We start from the raw sequence: 21,958 nt of genomic DNA, 5'->3' as shown, positions 1-21,958 counted from the left end.
AAGCTTTTCATACTGGTTGGACTGCCTTTTCTTTTTCATACTAACTTTAAGAGCTAATTTTTGTTTGTTTGGTTTGTTTGAGACAGCCTTGGCTGTCCTAGACTTGCTTTGTAGACCAGGCTGGCTTAGAACTCATGGTGATCTACCTGCCTTTGCCTCCTGCGTATTGCCCCCAACCTGGCTTGTTTGTTTTGCTTTTGAGAAATGGTGTCTCTATAGCCCTGGCTGACCTGGAACTCACTATGTAGAACAGGTTGGCCTCGAACTCAGAGGTTCACCTGCTCTCTGCATCCCAAGTGCTGGGATTAAGGCATGATCCACTATGCTTAAGTTATTTTATAAACTAAAAATAACTTTAAATTTGGACATAGCTGTCTTTAATTGCCAGTCCAAGGATTTTGACATCCTCTTTTAGTCTTTGTGGGCATCAGACACACACAGGGTGCCCACATAGAATTTCAAATGGATATCCGAAATTCCTCTCCCATCATTTACTGTTTCAATTTAAATGGAATTCTAATTTTTAATTTTTATTTTGTTCGCATTTGTGTTTTGCCTGCACATATGTCTGTGTGAAGATGCCAGATCTTGGAGTAACAGACAGTTGTGAGCTGCCATTTGGGTGCTGGGAATTGAACCCAGGTCCTCTGAAAGAGGAGTCAGTGCTCTTACCCTCTGAAGCCATCTCTCCAGCCCCTAATAATTTGAATTATAGGAAAAAGTAATGCTGTGGTTTTTAAAAACATGACTAATGGTGTTAAACACTCTAAGTCACAAATTAGATGACAAGTTTTACCTAATTTCCATTTAGTTTATTGAAGAATTATAAAATATAATAATAATACATGATACATATGTATTACATATGTACATGATACATAATACATGATACATGATACATGTAATATAATAATACATGAGAATTAACCATAAAGAAAAGAACATATATGTCTGTGAGAAAATATATAACAAGAAGTTATTGAATGTTAAGCTAAGCAGCTCCTGTGGAATGTGAGGGCTTATAGATCATAAAACTATATGCCTCCTTGTGTTTTAAAATAGAATGCTTTAAGGTTTTCATTCACTTCTGCCTTTAATATACTTTGCTTCAATTGTTTATTTCTAATATTTAGTTATCTTGATGTACGTTGAAAATATTAATGATGCTTTTCTTGTTTTTAGTAAAAGCTTTGATAGATCAAGAGGTGAAGAATGGCATTCCTTCTAACAGAATTATTTTGGGAGGATTTTCTCAGGTAAGTTTGATTGTCAGATCCACAGAATAAGCATATTTATCTATAAGTATGTAACTCAAATATATTACTTTGGAAGAGTCCCTTTTTTGGAGCTGTTACAAAATCTTAGCTCATTGGTACTGAATTAAGTTGGATTGGATAGAAATTATTTCTGCTGTATACACTTACTTCTTTGTGTGTGTGTGTGTGTGTGTGTGTGTGTGTGTGTGTGTGTGTGTGTGTTTTGTTTTTTCAAGACAAGAGTTTCTCTGTATAGCCTTGGCTATCCTGGCCACACTTTGTAGAACAGGCTAGCTTCGAACTCACAGAGATCTGCCCGCCTCTGGGATTACAGAGGTGTGTCACTGTGCCCGGCTCACTTTTATTTCTTTTTTCATCCATTTATTATTGCCATTCCTAGTTTCTTACCACAATTGCCTTATCTTTTAAATTGCCTTCAAAATTGATTCACTAAATACTTGATTGGAATCTAGAATGTGCTTTTAGTTTTTGTTGGTTGGTCAGTTGGTTTTCAAGTCAAGGTTTCACTCTATAGCCCTGGCTAGTATGTAACTTCTTTTTTTTTCTTTTGTTTGTTTTGTTTTGTTTTTTCAAGACAGGGTTTCTCTGTGTAGCCCTGGCTGTCCTGGACTCGCTCTGTAGACCAGGCTGGTCTTGAACTCACAGAGATTAGAATGTACTTTCTTAAAGTAACCACAATACACTGCAGCTAGGCTTCTTTTACTGAAACAGGACTATAAGGCAACAGGTTAAGTGTCTCAGTTTCTAAGATGGAGCTGAGCTATAAGTACAGTATTACTTGGGTTTCTTTCTCCCGCCTGATATTTCTTTATGCTCAGCTTCTCTGTGTTGACCTTACATCCTTCTTGGTTAGTTTCATGGTGCTAGTGATGACCATCGGTCCTAGCATAAGCTCAGCAAGAAGCTCTATGTCCCCACTGTGAACTTACATTTTTACTCACCAGTTTCCATGTAACCTTTCCCCAGAATGTTCTAGCTTCTAATCTCCTCAGTCAGTAACTATGAGAAATGTCAGAATTCTGGAATCAGTTGAGACAATAAAACTCAATGGAATGTAGTAATATATGGTAATGTGGTTAATATAGTACATTAAAAAGGTGTTATTGAAGAGCACTTGCTCTTCCAGAGAACCCAGGATCAATTCCAGGTGGCTCACAACTAACTGTAACTCCACCTCCGAGGGATCTGACATCACACAGACACACATGCAGGCAGAACACCAATGTACATAAAATCGAAATAGATTATTTAAAAATAATTAAATAAAAAGGTGTTATTGGTATGTTTTTGTCTAGCTAATACACATCCCCACACAAGCTTAAGGTAAATTAATGCTCTATTTAAAATATAATGTACACATAGTTATGTTATTTGATACTGATTATGGCCTACAGAAACTAATTCCTAGGTCTGGGGAGATAGCTCAGCAGTGAAGTGCTTTCCACACAACCAAGAGGTGCTGAGTTTGGATCCTTGGAACCTGTGTACAAATCTGAGTGTGATGGCAAACATCCCTAACCCTAGTGCTAGGGAAGTGGCGAATGACAGATCCCTTGAGCTACCTGGTTCAGAGAGCAGAGAGCAGAGAACATGCCTCCTAAAAGAAGGTAGAGAACACTGTGGAAGAGGCCTGACTTCAACCTTTTGACCTCACACTAACCCTGTAGACACCTAAGGAAACCAGTGGAGGACTTTCCATCTTCATTTTCTCTCTACTCATCTGTTTATTGCCTCTCTACCAGCTGTTGACCATTTTAGCTTTATAGCTCTGGAGTTTACACGTTACATTTCCAGCCATATAGTGGTGTCCTGCATGTAACTGAATCCTAGTTCCACAGTCCTGAGAGAAAACATCACTGCCTAGGATCAGAAAGTCTCTCATATCCCCATGTGGTACAGCAAGTAGGGGGCCTGGACAAGGGGTGGCATCTAGATGGATGACAGAATTATAGTTCCCAACACAGGGCGTGTTGTGAGCTAGACAGGCAAACCTCTAAAAGTGTCCAGTATACCATCTGCATTATTTTAAATTCCTGCTTTAGAAAAATAATTTAAATTTAATTTGGGGTTTATATCTAAGACTTTCCAAAAAGGAAAATGAAAACTATAAATTCAGACTATTCTTAAGCCATGATGTATTAGTATATTTTCTTGGAGGTAGAAATCCATGCATTATAATATATATTTTCATTCTTCAGCTGGCTTGATTTAACATTGCTCACAATATATTTTCTTATGGACATTACTAATAAGAATTCTCATGTGCTGTGGCAGAACTGTACTCCAGTTAACTACCTTCTTCTGTTCCAGGGAGGCGCTTTATCTCTATACACTGCTCTCACCACACATCAGAAGCTGGCCGGCGTCACTGCGCTCAGTTGCTGGCTTCCACTTCGGGCTTCGTTTTCACAGGTAGCCTGCGTGGTGGTGAGATTACAGCACTAGAACATAGCAGATAATGTTTAGGAGCAAGTCGTCTTTTTTATTGCAATTAATGAGCTTTTTATCCTTTTTTAGAGGTTTTAAATTTGTAGAGAATTGGATGGGAAATAAAGAGTCCTCATCTTCCTTCTTTCTGCTCCAAACACAGCCTCCCGTATTGCAGACATCCCACACTACAGTGGTACCTTTGCTTCAGTTGTTGAGCCCGCCACCAACTGTTCATGGCTCACATCAGACACCTCATTTTAACAATATTTCTTTAGACTTTTGTGATGTATTACTACTTGATCAATATGTCCTCTCTGTGATTATTTATAGAGTAAGATGAACTTATTATCCTGTCTTACATTTAATCATTTGATAAATTTTAAGTCAAATTTTAAGTGTAGTTACTTGAGAACATGGGTTTTGTTTGCTGGTTTTGGTTTTTGGTTTTTGGAGACAGGGTCTCTTTGTGTTAGCCTTGGCTGTCCTGGACTCACTTTGTACACCAGGCTGGGCTTGAACTCACTGCAGTCCTCCTGCCTCTGCCTCCTGAGTACTGGGATTAAAAGAGTGTGCCACCATGCCCGGTTTTTGTTTGTTTCTTTGTTTTTTTGTTTTTGTTTGTTTGGTTTTTTTTTTTTTTCCGAGACAGGGTTTCTCTGTGTAGCCTTGGCTATCCTGGACTCACTCTGTAGACCAGGCTGGCTTCGAACTCACAGAGATCTACCTGCCTCTGCCTCTCAAGTGCTGGGATCAAAGGCGTGCGCCACCACTGTGCTGACAGCAGGATTTTACTATAGAATTTTAAAATATTTTAACAGTGGTAAAATAAGAAATGTGCTATGAGAGATGTGGAGATTATTTTCAGATTCTGAATTTCACTTTCCTTGTTGTTTTTGGTCCTGGGGTTGGCCACAGAGCCTTGAACATTGCTAGTCACATTACTGTTGTGTTCAAGTTGCCATTATGTTTGCTCTTGAGACAGTACATGGACCAAACCTGAGATCTTCTAACTCAGTTTCCCAAGTGCTGGCATATTGTCTTTAAAATTATCTGGATTAACTGTAGCCCCAGCTAGCAATTAAGACACAGACACTTGTGATATTTTAAAATAGCCTTAACCTGGGGCAGGGCAGATATCAATCCTCTAAACTACCCCCCATAGCGGGGCAGGCATGGGATCCCTGCCTCAATCCCATGCCATCTGTTTCCAATAACTTTTATCAAGTTACTTCCCATCCGTAATCTCAAACACTTGCCAACGTTCTTCATCTGGGCTGGATTCTCCATCCATGCCAGCCATGTGCTTCTCCTCCCTCTAACCCATGGCAGCCTTCCTCTCTCTTCTTCACTTTAGGTCTCTCTCCTTTCTCCTTTTTCATGGTAGTCCTTCCCCCCCCCCCCCCAGAATTCCTCTCTCTCCTAGCCCCACCTATTTCCTGCCCTGACCAGGTGGGATGGCTTTTCATTAAACAAAAGGTCAGTCACAGAGACAGTAAACATTAATTAGCATCAAAATACATCAGACCATGTCCCAACACTGGGACTGCAGGTGTACTAAAATGCCACATTCCAAATTAATCTCTTAGAGTTTAGTCTTTTGCCATGTAGTAACTTTTCAGCGTACTATACATAATTTATTGTTAATTCAATTAAATGAAGTTGAGAACATGATTTATCTAATGTGTGCTAATAGTTACTGATTACCTCTCATGTTAACACACTGAAAATAAAAGATGAATTAAAATGGAATTGCCTTAAAGAAATCAATTCATTGGAAATTCTTATTATAACACATGACAACATAATCATGTAGAAACATAGAAAGTTTAAATTAAATAGAAGTTTAAAGATGCCGGGGAGCGTAAGGATAGAGAGGATTTTGCTTGGCTGAAATATTTGACTGAATTACAAGTAATAACATATCTATATCTATATAGATAGATATAACACATATACCTCTAGTTTTTAAGAGTCTAGCATAAGCCCTTTATATGTTTGATACATAACATTCCTTTTCTATTTGTTTTACAGGGTCCTATCAATAGCGCTAATAGAGATATTTCTGTTCTCCAGTGCCATGGAGCTTGTGACACTTTAGTTCCCCTAGTGTTTGGTTCTCTTACTGTTGAAAAACTAAAGTCATTGGTAAATCCAGCCAATGTCACCTTCAAAATCTATGAGAACATGATGCATGGCTCAAGTCATGAGGTAGGTGTCTCTGAAGTAGTGAGTAGAGTCACTAATTTAATTTCTCCTATGTTATAATTTCAAGATAAATAATACTTGGATGTTGGTGATTTAAAGGAGTTAATGAATGAATTTATGATTGAATAAAGTTAACAAAAATTTTAATGATATCTTATTCAATTAAAAATTTAAAATCTGATCACCTTTTAGAGATGAGCATTGTATATAATCCAATAGCTAACTTTTAATATGTTCAAATTTTTATTTATTTGTTGGATTTTTGTTTTGTTTTATTTCAAGATAGGGTTTCTTTGTATAACAGCCTTGACTGTCTTGTTTTGCAGACCAGGCTAGCCCTCAAACTCAGAGATCCACTTGCCTCTGATGAAAGTGTTGAGATTCCCAGCTGCCAAAAGCCAATTTATAAATACACCTTACTTAGTAAAATTTGAATTATAAGAATTCAAGTTTATTTGGTTGTTTTGTTTGTTTCTGGTTTTTTTTTTTTTTTTTTTTTTTTTTTTTTGGTTTTTGAAGACAGGGTTTCTCTGTGTAGCCTTGGCAGTCCTGGACTCACAGCGATCGCCTGCCTCTGCCTCCCTAGTGCTGGGATTAAAGGTGTGCAACACCATACCTGGCCTAAGAATTCAAGTTTAATAGAGAAAATGTACATACCCAAATAACAACCATCAGAACATATTGGGGATATAATATTGTATTTGTAGTGCTTTGTTTTTTAAACAGTATCCTGAGAAACTGAGAAGAGTGAAATAAACTATTCCTTAGAAGGCACTGAGACCACAGTGAGGTAGCTAGAACATGTAGATAGTATGTAGATACCAAGTATGCAGGTAAAGGGGACTAAGTGGCTGGCAGGAAAAGCGAACGGTCTAGTTTGGCTAGAATGGGAAAAAGTCTGTATGTGAGATATGTTAGGGGTGTAGCTCAGTAGCTAGAGTGGTTGCCTGCCTCAGACAGAGCCCTGGGTTCCATTCTTTGCCCTTCATATGGCCTGCACGCAGAATCATGGCACAACCGTAATCCCAGCTCTTCAAAGGTAGAGCAGATGGGTCAGAGTTCAAGATCATCCTCACCCTAATTCAAGGCCAGCATGTGGTGGCCAGAGAGGGAGAGAGGTTTCAGGATAGATGATAAAGCGAGTGAGGGCTCTCTTGGAGAAGTGTATATGCTTGCTGAGGAAGGATTTGTTCTCTAGGTAGCAGGAAGCTATTTGTTGAAGTGAGATGTGGTATAGATCATGAACCAGGTGAGGCAGAGTCCACTAGTATATTTGGGTTAATCCTATAGATAGGACAGGAGGCATCAAAGGGACCTTACATTTGTAGCTCACTGGACTAACAAATATGCCACCATAAAGTAGGTACAAGAAAGAGTTTAGTGTAACAAGAAGGAGATGAGGTTGAGATTTATGAAAGGAAATAAGTACATAGAGACTATACATAGACCTTTTCAAAAGTTTTCTTGATAGACAGGGTACACCTCTACGGTCCCAGCACGTGGAAGGGCTGGGACAGGAAGATCTTATTTTAAGACCATCTTGGGCTACATAGCAAATTCAAACTCTTGACCACCTTGACAAAGACCCTCTCTCAGAGAAGATAACAAATTTTAAATAGGTGTCTTATATACATACTTTCTTTCAAATGAGTAGCTGTGTATAATTCTTTATGAAACACACACACACACATACACAAAGGATTAGTCATGTATCATTTCATTTTAACGAGAAAATGGTAAAACTAGGCCTTTTCACTGATAACTTAGTTGTCATTAAGTAGACACTACTGAAACTTGTCTGTATAGGTACTATCATTTTAAACTTTCTGACTCCATGGTCTTATTTACATATCAGAAAATACAAATGTGTGATGGAACTAGGTAGTTATGGGAGCTTTTTGTTTCCATATACAATAATAATCCTAAAAGATGTTATGAAATTTCTGTTCGAGCTTCATTTTTCTTACATGCCCTTTTATTGTAGTAAACATCCTCACTATATGGCTTTTATTACTGGTGTTCTTGGAAATGTAATTTCTCCCTAATGTAGCTGCTTATAAAATCATTTTTTCCCAAACAGGAAATGATGGACGTCAAGGATTTCATTGATAAAGTCCTACCTCCAATCTGACTGACGTCACTAAGAGGCCTTGTGTAGCTGTTCACCAGCATCACTGTAGTATAAACCTTTTCCATGCTGTAGTAGAATGTAAGCCTTTTTTCAGACCTGATCGTAAAACTTCTACTGTTTGCAGTGTTAAAATGTTTTGCAAATACATACCAATGACACATACTAAATGATGTTTCCCTCCTGGAGAATAAAATAAAATAAAAATGTATGATCCTTTTAAGTTTCTATTCATACAATTGTATTATACAAACCAGAATGTATTAGTATTAAAGTAGGTGAAGTGAAGCAGCTAGCTTTTTCCCCCCTCAAATTAACTCACCAAAATAAAATACCACAACAGGAGTTCTGTTACATTCTTTGTAGAAAATTACAAGTATGGGGCTGGAGAGATGGCTCAGAGGTTAGGAGCACTGACTGCTCTTCCAGAAGTCCTGTGTTCAATTCCTAGCAACTACATGGTGGCTCACTGCCCTTTGTAATGTGATCTGATGCCCTCTTCTGGCTTGAAGGTGTACATGCAGGCAGAGTACTGTATATATAGTAATAAATAAATCTTAAAGAAAAGAAAATTGCTAGTATGTTCACTGAAAAAACTTTTAGGTCTAAACAATCTGTTAAGATCTAAGTGACTTCTTAATTCTGTGAGTCAGACTAGACTATAGTTTTACTCCATACTGTTCAGTCCCCAGATAGTGTCTGTATTTTTATATGTGTATTCATATATGTAACTATAATTCATAAGAATTAGATGGTATTACATTATCCCTAACACTTGGGATAGTACTTTTAAGTGTCAGAAAGTAATGCTGCTCTCTTCAATTAATGGGCCTTTTATTGGGGGACCAGACTTTTTTCTTTTCTTTTTTTCCCTTCTATTTAATTTTCTCCCTCAAGAAACAAAAAGATAAGTTCTTTCTTTTTTGATTTCCATAGAAAACCAATATTGCCTCTCTGTCATTAAAAGATCTGCTGAAATATATAGTATAATTTCACATTTTGGAATACAGACATACAGTATTTTGATCTAGGCATTGTGAAAAGATACCAAACGTTACTTAAGCTTACATATTTCAAATAACTACATCTTAGACCAACTTTAGGCTATAGGGTTATCAGAATTTCTAGTTCTGGTAATATTTTGTGGTTTTATTTTTCTGTAAAAAACTGATAAAAAAAAAGTAAATAATATCTTGGCATGTTCAGAAATAAATACTTAAGACCAGTTTTAAAGTATAATTTCTAAAACAGTTACATCTTACAGCAGAGTTTAAGTTTACATTTTCTGTACGTGTTATGCTTAAAACCAAATACTGTTCAAAAGGAGCAATCAGAAACTTTTATTTTTATCTGGTAACATACTAATTTGAAATTTTCATCTTAGGTAAAGGAGTTTTTGATAGTCTCCTATGCAAACATTAAAATATCAATCATTTTATGTTAAATCATCAACATGTTTAAAATACTGGTAAAAATTATTTAAATTAATTTATAGGGAATAAAGACTGATTAGAAGCCATATATGTGTATTATATATCCATATTTATAACTTAACATACAGTTGAACATGTTGCAAAAACTATGGTTATTTCTGAACTGTAGCTTTCCTGCTGTTTTCCAACCGACCCAGACCATGCTAAGAAGCATCTTTATAAACGGGTGCTAACTGATTTGGAGATCATTTGGTATGTACTAGATAGAATGTTAACAATGAAGCCATATGTTTATGTCTGGATTTAAATCAATTTCAAACAATCATTTATTATTTTGCTTTACTTTGAAGAACATAAACTTACTTCATTTATACTATCAATAAAGTTTTATTTGGGGTAAGAAATATTCCGTTGAATTCTTGTGCTGTAATGTGGATAAATGTCATGTTTTTCACAGTTTCTATCAACATGAAATAAAATTTAATCCTGGCTTCTTGTTTTATGAAGTACTGTTTCATTTTTTAAGACAGGATCTTACTACATACCCCTCGCTGGCCTGGAACTTGCCTAAATAAACTTTTCCTTTTAAGTTGCATTTGATCATTGTATTTTATCACAGCAACAGAAAGGTAACTGATCATGTGGGACCACAACTCACAGAGACTCACCTACCTTTGCTAAACTGTGTATTTGTTTGATCCCTGCAATACTAAGGATCAAACTCAGGTTCCGGTACATGCACTAAGCAAAAGCCTGTTGAGTAATAACCCTAACTTCAGCTATTAATATTTATTTCATCAGCTTTATTAAAAAAATCCATTGCATGCTTAATTAATTGTATTTTTAAATAAAATAATTTTGCCTGCTTTTGCAGTAGGTCTTAAATTACTCTTTGGAAGTAGATGTAAGCAACCTTTGCCACATTCCAAATAAAAAATTTTTATTTTTGTAGAAGTTCCTAAAAACTGAAAGAGGAAAGAACAGAGGTAAGCCTGTGCTTGGGACTAGAATTGTTGGAATTCAAGTTAATGTGCCTAACTCTGTGGTCTTTTCCATCTTACTCTGTACCTCCAAAGGGTAATACGTTTTAACATAATACCTTAAAATGCTGAGTCAGATTATGATGCAAATAATGACACCAGGCAGAAATTGTGATCTCCAGAGCCTAAGAGAATTAAACAGCTCATGTGGCATATTTAATTTTAGACTCAGGTGAGGAAAGATGTGGAAATTATTTACCACCATAAAACCATGATTCTTCTAGAGGACGTATACAAGGTAAATTAGAAAAATGGCCTGGCTTTCAATATAAAAATATAAAGGAAGCCTGTCTCTTTGAACTTGTACACTGAATTTTTAAAAGGGAGAAGCTGTCCTTCTGAGATTCTTTATCCAGAAACTTGTTTTCATCTACATTTTGGTCTTAAATCTTATCACACACATACACGGATTGGCAATGCATTAACTTATAAATTAATATCAAGAACCTCCCTCGGTCAGCCTTGCCATGTGGGCATGTGGACAGGGCTGTCATTTAAGAATGCTTCGTGGGGAGTATAGTATGTGTAGCCCTGTTAGAAGTAAGCGTCCTCAAGCCACACAGAGCCTGCCATGAAGAAGTGCCAGGGATGAAAGTAGAGGGGATTAGACATGCAGGCACTTGAAGAAATACTATCTGGGGATAGTGTATGAGAATGTTAAGGACAGCAAGGAAAATTGCACTAAAATGCAGACTTGGGGGAGACAGTATGAAAATCAGCCACTTTAATGAACGAGTAGCAATGAAGAAGTAGCAAAAATACCTGAAATGACTCAAAAGTAAAAAGAAAGCCAGATAAATAGACCACTATAGGATGAACTGAGATGCAAAAAATGATTGTCAAAAAAAAAAAATGGGCAAGTATTGTCATAGTTTGGAACCGATTCAGTGTACACTCAGTGAATATGCACAATGCGGGGTGTAGAGATGGTTCAGGTAAGAGCACTTGCTGTTCCAGAAGACCCTAGTTCAATTCCCCGCACCTCATGTCTGACAGCTCACAGTTCCCTATAGCCCCAGCTTCAGGGGAGCCAACACCTCCTAGCCTCACATACGTGCACATTTTAATTCACACACACACAAATATATCTGTGGAGTATGTATAAAGAAGGGAGTGGGAGAAAGGACACCTGCCCTTGGTATGCACTGATTGTCAAACCAGATACTTTTACTGTGTTACAAGGCAATAAAGTTTACCATTTTAGGTAATATGCTAACAATCTGTAGAAATATAAATGAAATTACCACTTACAGTTGCTTACAAATGAATAAATTAACAGTATTTGGAGGCAGAAAGAAATTGTACAAAATAACAGCAGAACACTAACGAGCTAAATATATGGTGTTTTATGGATCAGGGTGTGGATGGGATGTGGTCTGAATAAGGCCCCTGAGGGCCTTGAAATTTTCTCATTTCTTGAGATTTCTTGAAATTTAACTCATTTTGGTATTGAGAGTTGTTTTAGTTTCCTAAGTTGCTGGGATAGACTGCTTTGACTGTTTTAGTTTACAGTTCTAAGATGCAGTCCACTGTACTTGGGGAGACACACCAGCAGAAATTTAAAAGGAGCTGGTCACACTGCATTCAGTGTTTAATAGTTTATTCTACTTTGTATAGTTTAGACTTGTTGTACCTGGGAAATAATGCTGGGATTTTGCCCAGGGGCCAGGCGGGCAGGTGGTTCTAATTTCTTACCAGGTTAACAACAATCACAAGAACAGAAACAATCTGTGGTGTTTGGTGAGAGGACTTTTGGGACATGGCCAAGGTTAGTCATTGGAGTAGACACCCTGTGCTGTAATCACAGCAGCTTCGTAAGAGGTTGAAAATAGTCACACATGCTCTACCTTTTGATACGCAATGTCCTACACCATCCTGATAACCCCAACCAAGGAAGCTGTCACCATGTGAGCCTCCTTCTTAATACGTTATCCTGTACTTTATTGTTTCAAGAAAATGGATTAATATAAATGTAGAAGAACGTTAATTCAGAATATGGCTGTTCTGGCAAGAGATCACATCCAAAAAACCTTCTAGGTTTGTGTGATCTGGCTGGAATATAAGCATGCCCTTAATCCGGGAGACAGAGGCAAACAGATCTGAGTTCAAGGGCAGCCTGGTATAGAGCAAGTATTAGATAAAGAAAAGCTTAGATCCAGGTGTGGTTGTACATGCCTTTAATCCCAAACAAAGGTAAAGTTAGTTTGTAGAAGGAAGCACCCATGTTTGAAAGTGATGTCTAATTGAGTGGCAGAAAAGGTGATGAATCAGAGATTTGACAGAATAGTATATGCCCAGCTCTTAGGAGACGAGAGAGCAAAGGGAAGCTACTTAGGAGGCAGTTTTACCAGCACAGAAATAGATGGGTTGCAGACAGAGAATTCAGGTGAAGATAGAATGAGCCAGAAAATGAGAAGCCAGAAGATTAGAGCAGATTGCTGAGTTAGTTTGAGGCCAAGCAGATCAATTCTGGACCAGAGAAGCCAGATTAAATTAGTCAGCAGGGAGAAGAGTTTGAGCCAAAACAGCCGACTTGAACCAGCCAGCCCAGAGCTCAGAAAGAACCAGAAAGGATGAGCTTGCCCAGGCGTGGTGGTGCACACCTTTAATCCCAGCACTTCGGAGGCAGAGGCAGGTGGATTGCTGTGAGTTCGAGGCTAGCCTGGTCTACAAAGTGAGTCCAGGACAGCCAAGGCTAACACAGACCCTGTCTCGAAAAAAAAGAAAGAGGGTGAGCTTATTAAGCAGCAAGTCTCAGGGGCTGAAAACATTCTAGGCCTTAGGTTAGATTGTAGGGAGGCTAGAAGCTTCCAGGACTAGGCCTAGGTTAGCAGACAGAGGCAGTGAGCCTCCCAGGCAACAATTGAGAAAGTAGAATAAAATTGCTTTTACATATAAATTAGAGTATTTTTGTAGAGTAAATACGTTCATTCTCCCCACACGATGCACAAGTTTATATAGTCCCAATGAGTTGTTAAACACAGTCTGAAACTTATGTGGAAAGAGAACAGAATGGCTGAAGTGGTGCTGTAAAAGGAAAAGTGCAGTTTCAAAAATTATTAAACAGTGCCAGAAATTCATATTGACAGATAAGCATACAAATGCTGAAAAAAGACTCACAAAACCACAGGGGTGTATGTAGTGAGAATTTTGTTTTTGTTTTTTAAACAGAAACGTTATGGGAATATGGTTTTTGTTGTTTTAATCCCAGGTGTGGGGTGTGGGGATGCTTTGCAGCAACTATGATTTGCCTTGTGCTCTGGCAGGGGCGTGGTTCTGCCAGCTGCAGATAGTTTCTGTGAGTGACATTAGGAATTCTGGGGGCTTCTCAGAGGAGATATAAATGCTAGAGCCTGGATGAGTAGGTGTGGCTGGTTGGTGGTTGGAGGCTGTTGATCCTAGTTAAGTCATGTGCAAAGAAACAAGAGAAAAAAAAAGATATCTTGATGGCAAAGATCAAACTCGGCCCAAAAAACTAAATGCTCCTAATCAACAGGAAGTCATCGCCCCCTTTCCCTCTCTCCTTTTCTTTTTTTTTTTTTACTATCCAGTGTTAGGGGTTGGAAGGGAAAGAGGTAAAGGGGTGGAGATGGGTTGAGGAGAGAAATACTCACAAGTAGCAAATGCCAGCTACCCTTGGTGCCCAGATGAGGGGCTAGGCAGAATGGGAAGTCTGATTTCAAGTGCCATAGAGGAAATGGCAGGGGACGAAAGAATAGATATTTTCTTTTAAGATGCCAGAAAAGGGCTGGAGAGATGGCTCAGAGGTTAAGAGCACCGTCCTCTGCTCTTCCAAAGGTCCTGAGTTCAATTCCCAGCAACCACATACATAGTGGCTGACAACCATCTACAGTGAGATCTGGTGCCCTCTTCTGGCACACAGGTGGGCAGAATACTGTATACATAAATAATAAATTTTAAAAAAAGAGTATAGCAAAAAAATGTATTGCTGTTTCTACTGGACTATTCCGTTCTTTGTTGCCAGAAGGGATGGTTTTGGTTTTTCGAGACAGGCTTTCTCTGTGTAGCCTTTGTTGTTCTGCAACTCTATCTGTAGACCAGGTTGGCTTCAATTTATAGAGACCCACCTGCCTCACATGGGCTGGGATTAAAGGCATGCACCACCACCACCCAGCTGTGGGGAAGGTCTTTATTGTAGATATGAGGGATACTACAGACAGAAACATCATGAAGAGTCCTGAGCAGGGAGAGAGAGGAGTAGACTGAACATGGCCGGCAGAACGGACGGGGCCTTGAGGGGTTGGGAGAGAGGGGACCAAGATCCAAGATGGTGCATGTCTGAGATGACAGAATTATATAGGAGTCAGAAGCTGTGGGGAAGGAAGCCCATGAACTGGAGAATTTCAGGGTAGGGGGCTAGGATGAGAAGAGCTGAGAGGAGCCAGAATGCCAGCAGGGACTCTGTAATAGATACTTAAGATGCTGAGAGAGCATAGAGGTATGCTGTGGGGCCCTGCTGGAGAGGTGGAAGGCTGATGTTTCCCAACAGCCTCTGAGCTCTGTGTATAAAGGTGAACTCCCTTTCTCAGCTGGGTCCCATCTCTGAATGCTAGAAACTCTTAAGAAGCATTCACATAGCCCTCGGGGAAGATTATAGGCCTGGACCTTTTCTTGATAGTAAGCACACCTGGGGAATCCAGAAGTTCCCCACCTTTTGCTAAGGAGACCCTAATCATAACCCTCAACAAATTACCTTTAATTGTACCTAGTTCTTCCCCCACCCATAGGATAATTAACTGTATTTTCCTTCTTGTGATAGGACCCCGTGTTACTGCATGTAAATGAGGTACTGCACCACTATATGTAGATTAAGTATCCTGGCATGCCTAGCCCCAGTGAATCAGACACACTCGCCCACAAACCCCTCCCCACTGCCAAAAGTTTATAAACAAACTCTGGCTCTCTGGTGCTTGCTCCATTCCTCCACCATGACCATCTGAGACTCCATTTATTCTGGGTAAGAGCTGCTGCAGGACATCCGGGGCTTGACTGCCTTCTAAGGCAAATCAAGGCAGTAATGGCAGAGCCGCCTTGGCAGCCACCATAGCCTGATCCATCACCCCTAGCTCAGTGATGACTGATGGCGAAGCACCCACAGCAGCACTGAGCCCGCGTCTCACCAGACCTGCCTGCCAGCGTTCAACTATCCCCCTGTTTGCTTAGCACAGCAGTTTGACAAAGGGCTGTAACACTTTTGGTATTATTATGAGACTGTTGAGCTCCCAAGACTTACTTTCTAAAAGAGCTAAATTGTTGTTTGGTTTGGATTTTTTGAGATGGTTTCGCTGTATAATAGCTCTGGCTGACCCGGATTCACTTTATAAACCAGGCTGGCCTGGAACTCACTTTATAGACTGCCTGCCTCTGCCCACTGAGGGCTGGGATTAAAGGCATGCGCCACCACTCCCGGCTTGACCTTCCCTGGTGAGACTGGGAACCTTGCCCTAAATCGCTCTTGCCAGTCCTGAAAGAAACGGGACTTTTGATCTCAAGGTTGGTCGTTCTCATCCAGAAGCAAGCAGCACCTGAACCAGCCCACAGGAAGTGAAGTCCAGGCCACCCGCCTAAGGCTGAAGGACAGTATGCTAATTGGTACCACAATTAGCCATTTGTCCTGAATTTCTTTTGTATCTGACAATATTATGGAAACCTTGGGAAATGTGTAGTAGTCATAAACATACAACAATTGTCATTCTGTAAACGCCTCAGACTTGTACTTGGAAACAGTTAAGCCCAGTATGGTGGTGCTTGCCTCTATAATCCTAGCAGGATCAGGAGTTTATGGCTAATCTGAGCTATACGGAGAATTAAGGCCAGTTTAGGCTACAAAAGACCCCTGTCTCAAAACACAAAAATTAAAATGGTAAATGTTTATCTAATCACAGAAATTAATCACTGCGGGGCTGGGGAGATGGCCCACTGGACAAGAACACTTACTTTGCAAGCATGATGACCTGGGGATCTGAGTTTGAATTCCCAGCACCCGTGGAGAAAAGCTGCGCACAGATGTGTGTGCCTGTAACCCCAACTGGGGGTCTAAGAGAGGCCGATCTGGACAACTGGCTAGCCAGTCTGCCTGACCACCTCAAACTTCTGGTTCAGTAAGAGAATCTGTCTCAAGCAGTGGAGACTAATAAAGACGTTCCCGTCAGCTCTGGTCTTCCCCAGCCATGAACCATAAAAGCTTGGGTTTTTTTGTTTGTTTGTTGTTTGTTTTTCGAAACAGGGTTTCTCTGTGCAGTCTTGACTGTCCTGGACTCACTTTGTAGACCAGGCTGGCCTCGAACTCAGAGATCCACCTGCCTCTGCCTCCCGAGTGCTGGGATTAAAGGCGTGCACCACCACGCCTGGCAAAAGCTTGTTAAGTAGAGAATCTTTTTAGGTGGATTTTGATCAGTAGTAATTAATTTCAATTCAATTAGAATTGAAAGTGTTAAGAATTGGCAGTAAATGGTTTAACTGGGCACAGACCTAGTTTCTTATCTGGAAACGAGAAAAGTCTTGCTATTATCTCACAAGGATATTGAGGGAAAAGGACAAAGAAAACAACGGAAAGCACGTGTTGTGGGTGGAAAATGCTACTGGGCTGTTTCATTTCAATCGAAACTGGTCAAAGTGAAATTTACTGTTACCTTGGGAAACCGTAGTTTATTTGCTCACTAAATGAAGCCTAAAGCGTAAAAGCACACATTAGTTATATACCACAGTCTTCCTTCGCGCTTGGTGACACATGTTTAATTAAACACGGTATGTGTTTTAGTTAATTTTTTTCACTGGAGAGAAGACATTTTGAGGCTTAAAGTCTGTAATGTTCATTGGCTCCTGCTTTATTAAAAACTCTGACACAAAGAGCAAAGTAAACGACCCCAAACAGTATATACGCCAGTTTTCTACCTTGGATTTCTGTTAGTCACAGTTCTCCTAAGTCGGTTTCCACCAGCGGGTGATGGGTCCATCAGCTGGCACCAAGAGTGTTGCCTCCGTGCTCATGCGCTTTGAAGACGTCAGCCGTGCCTACTCCGTGTCCCAAAGGGCGTCGTGCCAGAGGGGTTCCGTTGAAACCGGTAGCTGCCCCACAGCCAAGAGAAAGTCCGTGCAACTCCCGTTTCCAACTCCCTAGCAACGCGAGTCCCAGTAGCGCAGGAAGTTCCAGAATGCTAGGGCTGGGAGCGGGCTAGGAGGACGGCGCGCGCCTCTCTAGTTCTCCGCGATCGATTGATAGTGCCTGCACGGCGCGCGGCGCTCGACTAACGCGACCTAGGGGGCGGAGCTTTTGTCTCCGCCGCCGCGGGCCGGGTCTGTGAGGAAGGCCTAGGCGGTGTCGGCTTCGCGCCTTGTCGAGCGTCCTCGCAGCGTCTCTCGCTTCCCCTCCGCTGCGGCCGGGCGGCCTTCCGGAGCCATGGAGGACGAGGTGGTTCGCATTGCCAAGAAGATGGACAAGATGGTGCAGAAAAAGAACGCGGTGAGCGGGCGGGCCCCGGGCGGGAGCCAGAGTCAGGGCCCACACGGAGCGAGTCAGGGCCGGGCCGCGCGCCCTCCCTCCCGGCTTCCACGTCGGTGCTGGCGACTCCCGCAGTGCGCCCGGCATTGAAGCCCTCACTGGCTGAGGGGAATGTGCGGCGGCGGCGGTGGCGGCCGGGGCCGGTTACCCCAGAACGGCTTCGCTGGCTGTCGCGGTCCGGGTCCGACGGGGCCATTAAAGTGTGTTGATCCCAGCTCCGCCTCAGCCCCGCTCCGTAATTCCAAACAGAAAAGACTCCGTCTCTTAGCAAGTCGGCCTGGGTGCGCCGTGCAGGGGCAGCCATGGTTTAAAGCCGCACTCGGCGTGGTGCTGGGAGGCGGGGGTACGGTGGCAAGGTAGTGGCGGACCGGTGACACCGGCCGCTCATTCATTGCCCCTGCGTTTATGAGTCCGCCGGTGTGGACCACTTTTCCATCCCTTTGCTTCACGCTTAACCTCTCTTTACACAACTGCATCGGAATTTCTTCTTCCGCGCTCAGCACGTTTTCACTAGCCAAGTCCCAGAAATTGTTCCCATCGGTGAAACAAAAGCCGCCAAGAGATGCTTCCACTTGGCACAGAGCTTTAGAGTAACTAGGACGCAGCCGGGAAGTACGTGGTCTATCCGTTTTTTATAAGTTAAGAGACCGAGTCAGTGGGGCAGGAGCTAACTGATTTTTCCCACTCACTGCCAGCTTGGAATTTAGTGTTAATACCAAATAATTTAATACTCAAGACACCCCCCCCCCCTCACACACACACTCAGTTCCTCTTTTTGCCTCAACAGGTGTGTTTGCCCAGCATTTAATTTCATGCCCTGTTAATCTGTATTTGCAATTTTGGTCTTTTTTAAAATGTTTCCTGTTTGTTTGCTGCTCCAGATATAAGCCTATGTTGCTTGTCTTTCTCGCTGATTGAGCCATTTCTTTCCTTGCTGCCAGAGATGAGTTCTGGCTGTACCATAGGTTGAACATTTTTATTTTTTTGGATTAAATTGGGAACCTTTTTCTCTCTGCCTGGAGGTCCCAGATTGCTACAATGGAAGGTGTGTGGGGGGTGGGGGGGAGTATTAACTGAGTAGTTTGTTTTCCCTAGTCCATCAGGACAAATTTCAAGTTTTTCTTGAATCTATAAAAAAAATGTTTTGAAAAAGAAAGGCAAAGCTGGTTCTTTTAATTGCTTTTTCTTTCGTTTTCCTGTCCTCGGAAATTCAAACAGGCTGATGAAATAAAGAGAAAGTTCAGAATGAGATTTCTGTGTCTCTATAAGTTCTAAAATAAATGTGCACATGCATAGGTCAGAGGATGGCTTGAGGATTTGTGTGTGTGTGTGTGTGTGTGTGTGCACGCCCTTGGCTGTCTATAGATTGATTAGGCTGGCCTCAAACTCAGAGATTCTTCTGATTCCTGAGTGCTGGAATTAAAGGCATTGGCCTGGCATTGAAGTGCCTTTACCATTTCTCTGGCAAACACTGCCCCCTCCCATCCCCAATACAAGACAGGGTATCGTAATGTAGTCCTGGATGACAGGACCTTACCGTGTAGACTAGGCTGGCCCCAGACTCCCAGAGATCTGCCTGCTTTGCCTCCTGAGTGCTGGGATTAAAGTCCTGGGTGACAAGCATGCCCACTCCCAACCTCCATTTTTGTTTTTGTTCATTTGTTTGTTTTTTGTTAATTGCTTTGTTCAGTTTTAAAGATGGGATCTTGATATATAGCTCAGGCTGATCAGGAACTCTTGGGCTCATAGGATTCTTCTGACTCAGTTTCCTCATATGCATGAACTGTGACAAGAGCTATTTTTAAGTTATTTCAGATTATAAAAATGGAAACTGCTTGAAGTATGATACTTGTTACTAATAGACAAATCTGGGTGCTTTTTTTTTTAATATCATTTCTTTTTAATAAAACTATAGAGTAGATGTCAAGTGAAAATAGCCCAGCACTCTGGGAAGCAAAGGCAGCCTCCTCTACAAAGTGAGTCCAGGACAGCCAAGGCTACATAAAGAAACCTGTGAAAAACAAAAACAAAAAAGGGAAAAAAGAAAACAACCTCTGATATTGAACTAGTAAACCAAGCCACGTTTTCTGCTAAGTCCAGTAGTTATCAGTCTTACCTCTTTTATTACAGATAGTTTTGGTTGGTTAGTAGTCCCATCCTGCAAAAGTGAATTTGGAAATGTAAAACACCCTTGGAACTACTACATACAATGTGTCTCTGGTGCTTCTGGAATATTTATATCAATACGATCATATAGTATGTAATATCTTTGTTATTTTGGTTTTTCGAGACAGGGGTTTTCTGTGTATAGCGTTGGCTGTCCTAGACTCGCTTTGTAGACCAGGCTGGCCTTGAACTTGAAAAGGTCCACCTTCCTCCGCATCCCTAAGTGCTAAGATTACAGGTGTGCACCACCTACCCCAGCTAGTATGTAGTATCTTATAACCGGCTTCTTTCACTTACTATAATGTTTTGGATTTTGTTTTGTTTTGTTGTTGTTTGTTTGTTTGTTTGTTTGTTTTGAGACTGGGTCTTACTATGTTGTCTTGACTAAGAATTCTCGGATTCTTTTTTCTTTTTCTTTTAATTTCTTGAGTAGCTGGCTGGGACTCTAAGCACATGTCATGATCAGCTTACTATAAGCATTTTAAAGCCCAATTTGTATCATAACTTGTTAGTATTCATTCTTTTCTACCGCAGAATAGCATTTCATTCTACTGATGCATATATAACATTTTTGTTCATCTTTTGATGATATCTGTGCTGCTTTCACTTTGGGCTATAAAACTAATGTTAAGAATATTCTTATATCTGTGTTGACATGTTTTCATTTCTGTTGGGTATATATTTAGGAATAGAAGTGCTGAGCCATGTAGTGTCTGTGTGTAACTTTTATTATTTTTATTTTTCATCGTGGGACTGGATGCCTAGGCAAACACTGTACCATTAAGCTACACCCTAAACCTACTTAATCATTTGAGAAATTGTCCAAAAAAAAGTAATTCTTTTTTTTTTCCCCACAAAGTGGCTTATGCTGTTTTACATTGCCATCAGTAGTGTTTGACCTGTTTCAATCTCACCATATTAATACTTGTTGATATTTTTCCTTTAACTTACAGTCTTTTAGTAGAATGCTATGGGCATCTTTTCTGTATTTACTGGAAGTTTGTGTGTCTGTTTTGGAGGAACATCTACATAGGGCCTTTAACACACACACACACACACACACAATCACCTGTGTCAGGTGTTTTTGTGTTTTAATACTTCACTTCTGTATCTGACCATTTTACCTATTTACTAGCTATGCTATTCTCATCAGGACGTGAGAAGCCTGAAAACAAGAGTATGGGTTTGAATCTGGGTCTGGGGTAAATATAACACATGCTTTTAACTGTAGGTCCCTTGTATCTTTTTGTATGTGGAGAAGAAGAATGTTTGGATCGTAAGTTTTATATAGATTAGGTTCCCTGCAACTTTCAATGCTGTATTTTGTAAAAAGAACTTATGCTAACATAGTACAAAAAATGTAGTAAAATAGCGTGATGATTGTAGCTTATTTTTTAATCAGTACTGTGAACTAAATGTGGCTTTGAAGTTAAGAATCGATTCTTTCTTTCTCTTGCATCATTATCTATAGAAGATGCTGCAATGGACTTGATGCCAGGAGGTAGATAACAGAGAAGGGATGGAGTGCAGCTTCTTGTTTGGTAATGAGTGCAGAAAGCACAACTGTCAGTGGTGGGCCAGAGGAATGGAAGACACAGTTGTGCTGGGTCACAAACTGGAAGGTTTTCTTTCAATCTCTGAGGCAGGGTATATGATTTGGTAGTAGAGTACTAGGTTAGCATGTGTGAGGCTCCGGGTTCCATTTCCAACATCAAAATAAAATTCTCTGAAATCTTGTTTACTGCTATGTGTTCACA

General features: G+C 40.5%; 1 protein-coding gene and 1 long non-coding RNA gene across 8 annotated transcripts in view; one reads left to right on the top strand and one right to left on the bottom strand.

Annotated features, from left to right (window-relative positions):
- The window catches only part of LOC311600598, a 36,731-nt gene extending 18,990 nt beyond the window's left edge, over positions 1-17,741 (bottom strand). The window contains exons 1-3 of one of the 4 annotated variants that reach the window (XR_014780284.1): positions 17,429-17,741; positions 3,573-3,718; positions 2,207-2,276 (exon numbers count right to left, since the gene is read on the bottom strand). This is a non-coding gene — a long non-coding RNA (uncharacterized lncRNA). Of the gene's footprint in view, positions 1-1,262; positions 2,277-3,572; positions 3,719-17,428 lie in introns of those variants that run through there. The other 3 variants (XR_014780285.1, XR_014780286.1, XR_014780287.1) reach the window with 3 other exon arrangements.
- LOC311600243 (transcription elongation factor A protein 1) overlaps positions 1-21,958 on the top strand; it is a 71,965-nt gene that overhangs the window by 19,382 nt on the left and 30,625 nt on the right. The window contains exons 6-9 of one of the 4 annotated variants that reach the window (XM_084786739.1): positions 1,183-1,256; positions 3,588-3,689; positions 5,739-5,915; positions 7,993-9,979. In XM_084786739.1, coding sequence (XP_084642865.1) covers positions 1,183-1,256; positions 3,588-3,689; positions 5,739-5,915; positions 7,993-8,043 — 404 coding nt within the window. In that variant the 3' untranslated portion in view covers positions 8,044-9,979. Of the gene's footprint in view, positions 1-1,182; positions 1,257-3,587; positions 3,690-5,738; positions 5,916-7,992; positions 9,980-17,805; positions 17,997-21,958 lie in introns of those variants that run through there. The other 3 variants (XM_084786741.1, XM_084786740.1, XM_084786738.1) reach the window with 3 other exon arrangements.

This window comes from Acomys minous (assembly GCF_964271855.1).
Source record: "Acomys minous genome assembly, chromosome: 1".
Lineage (NCBI taxonomy): Eukaryota > Metazoa > Chordata > Mammalia > Rodentia > Muridae > Acomys > Acomys minous.
Note: the sequence above shows the minus strand (reverse complement) of the source record. Positions and strands in the feature narration are given on the sequence as shown.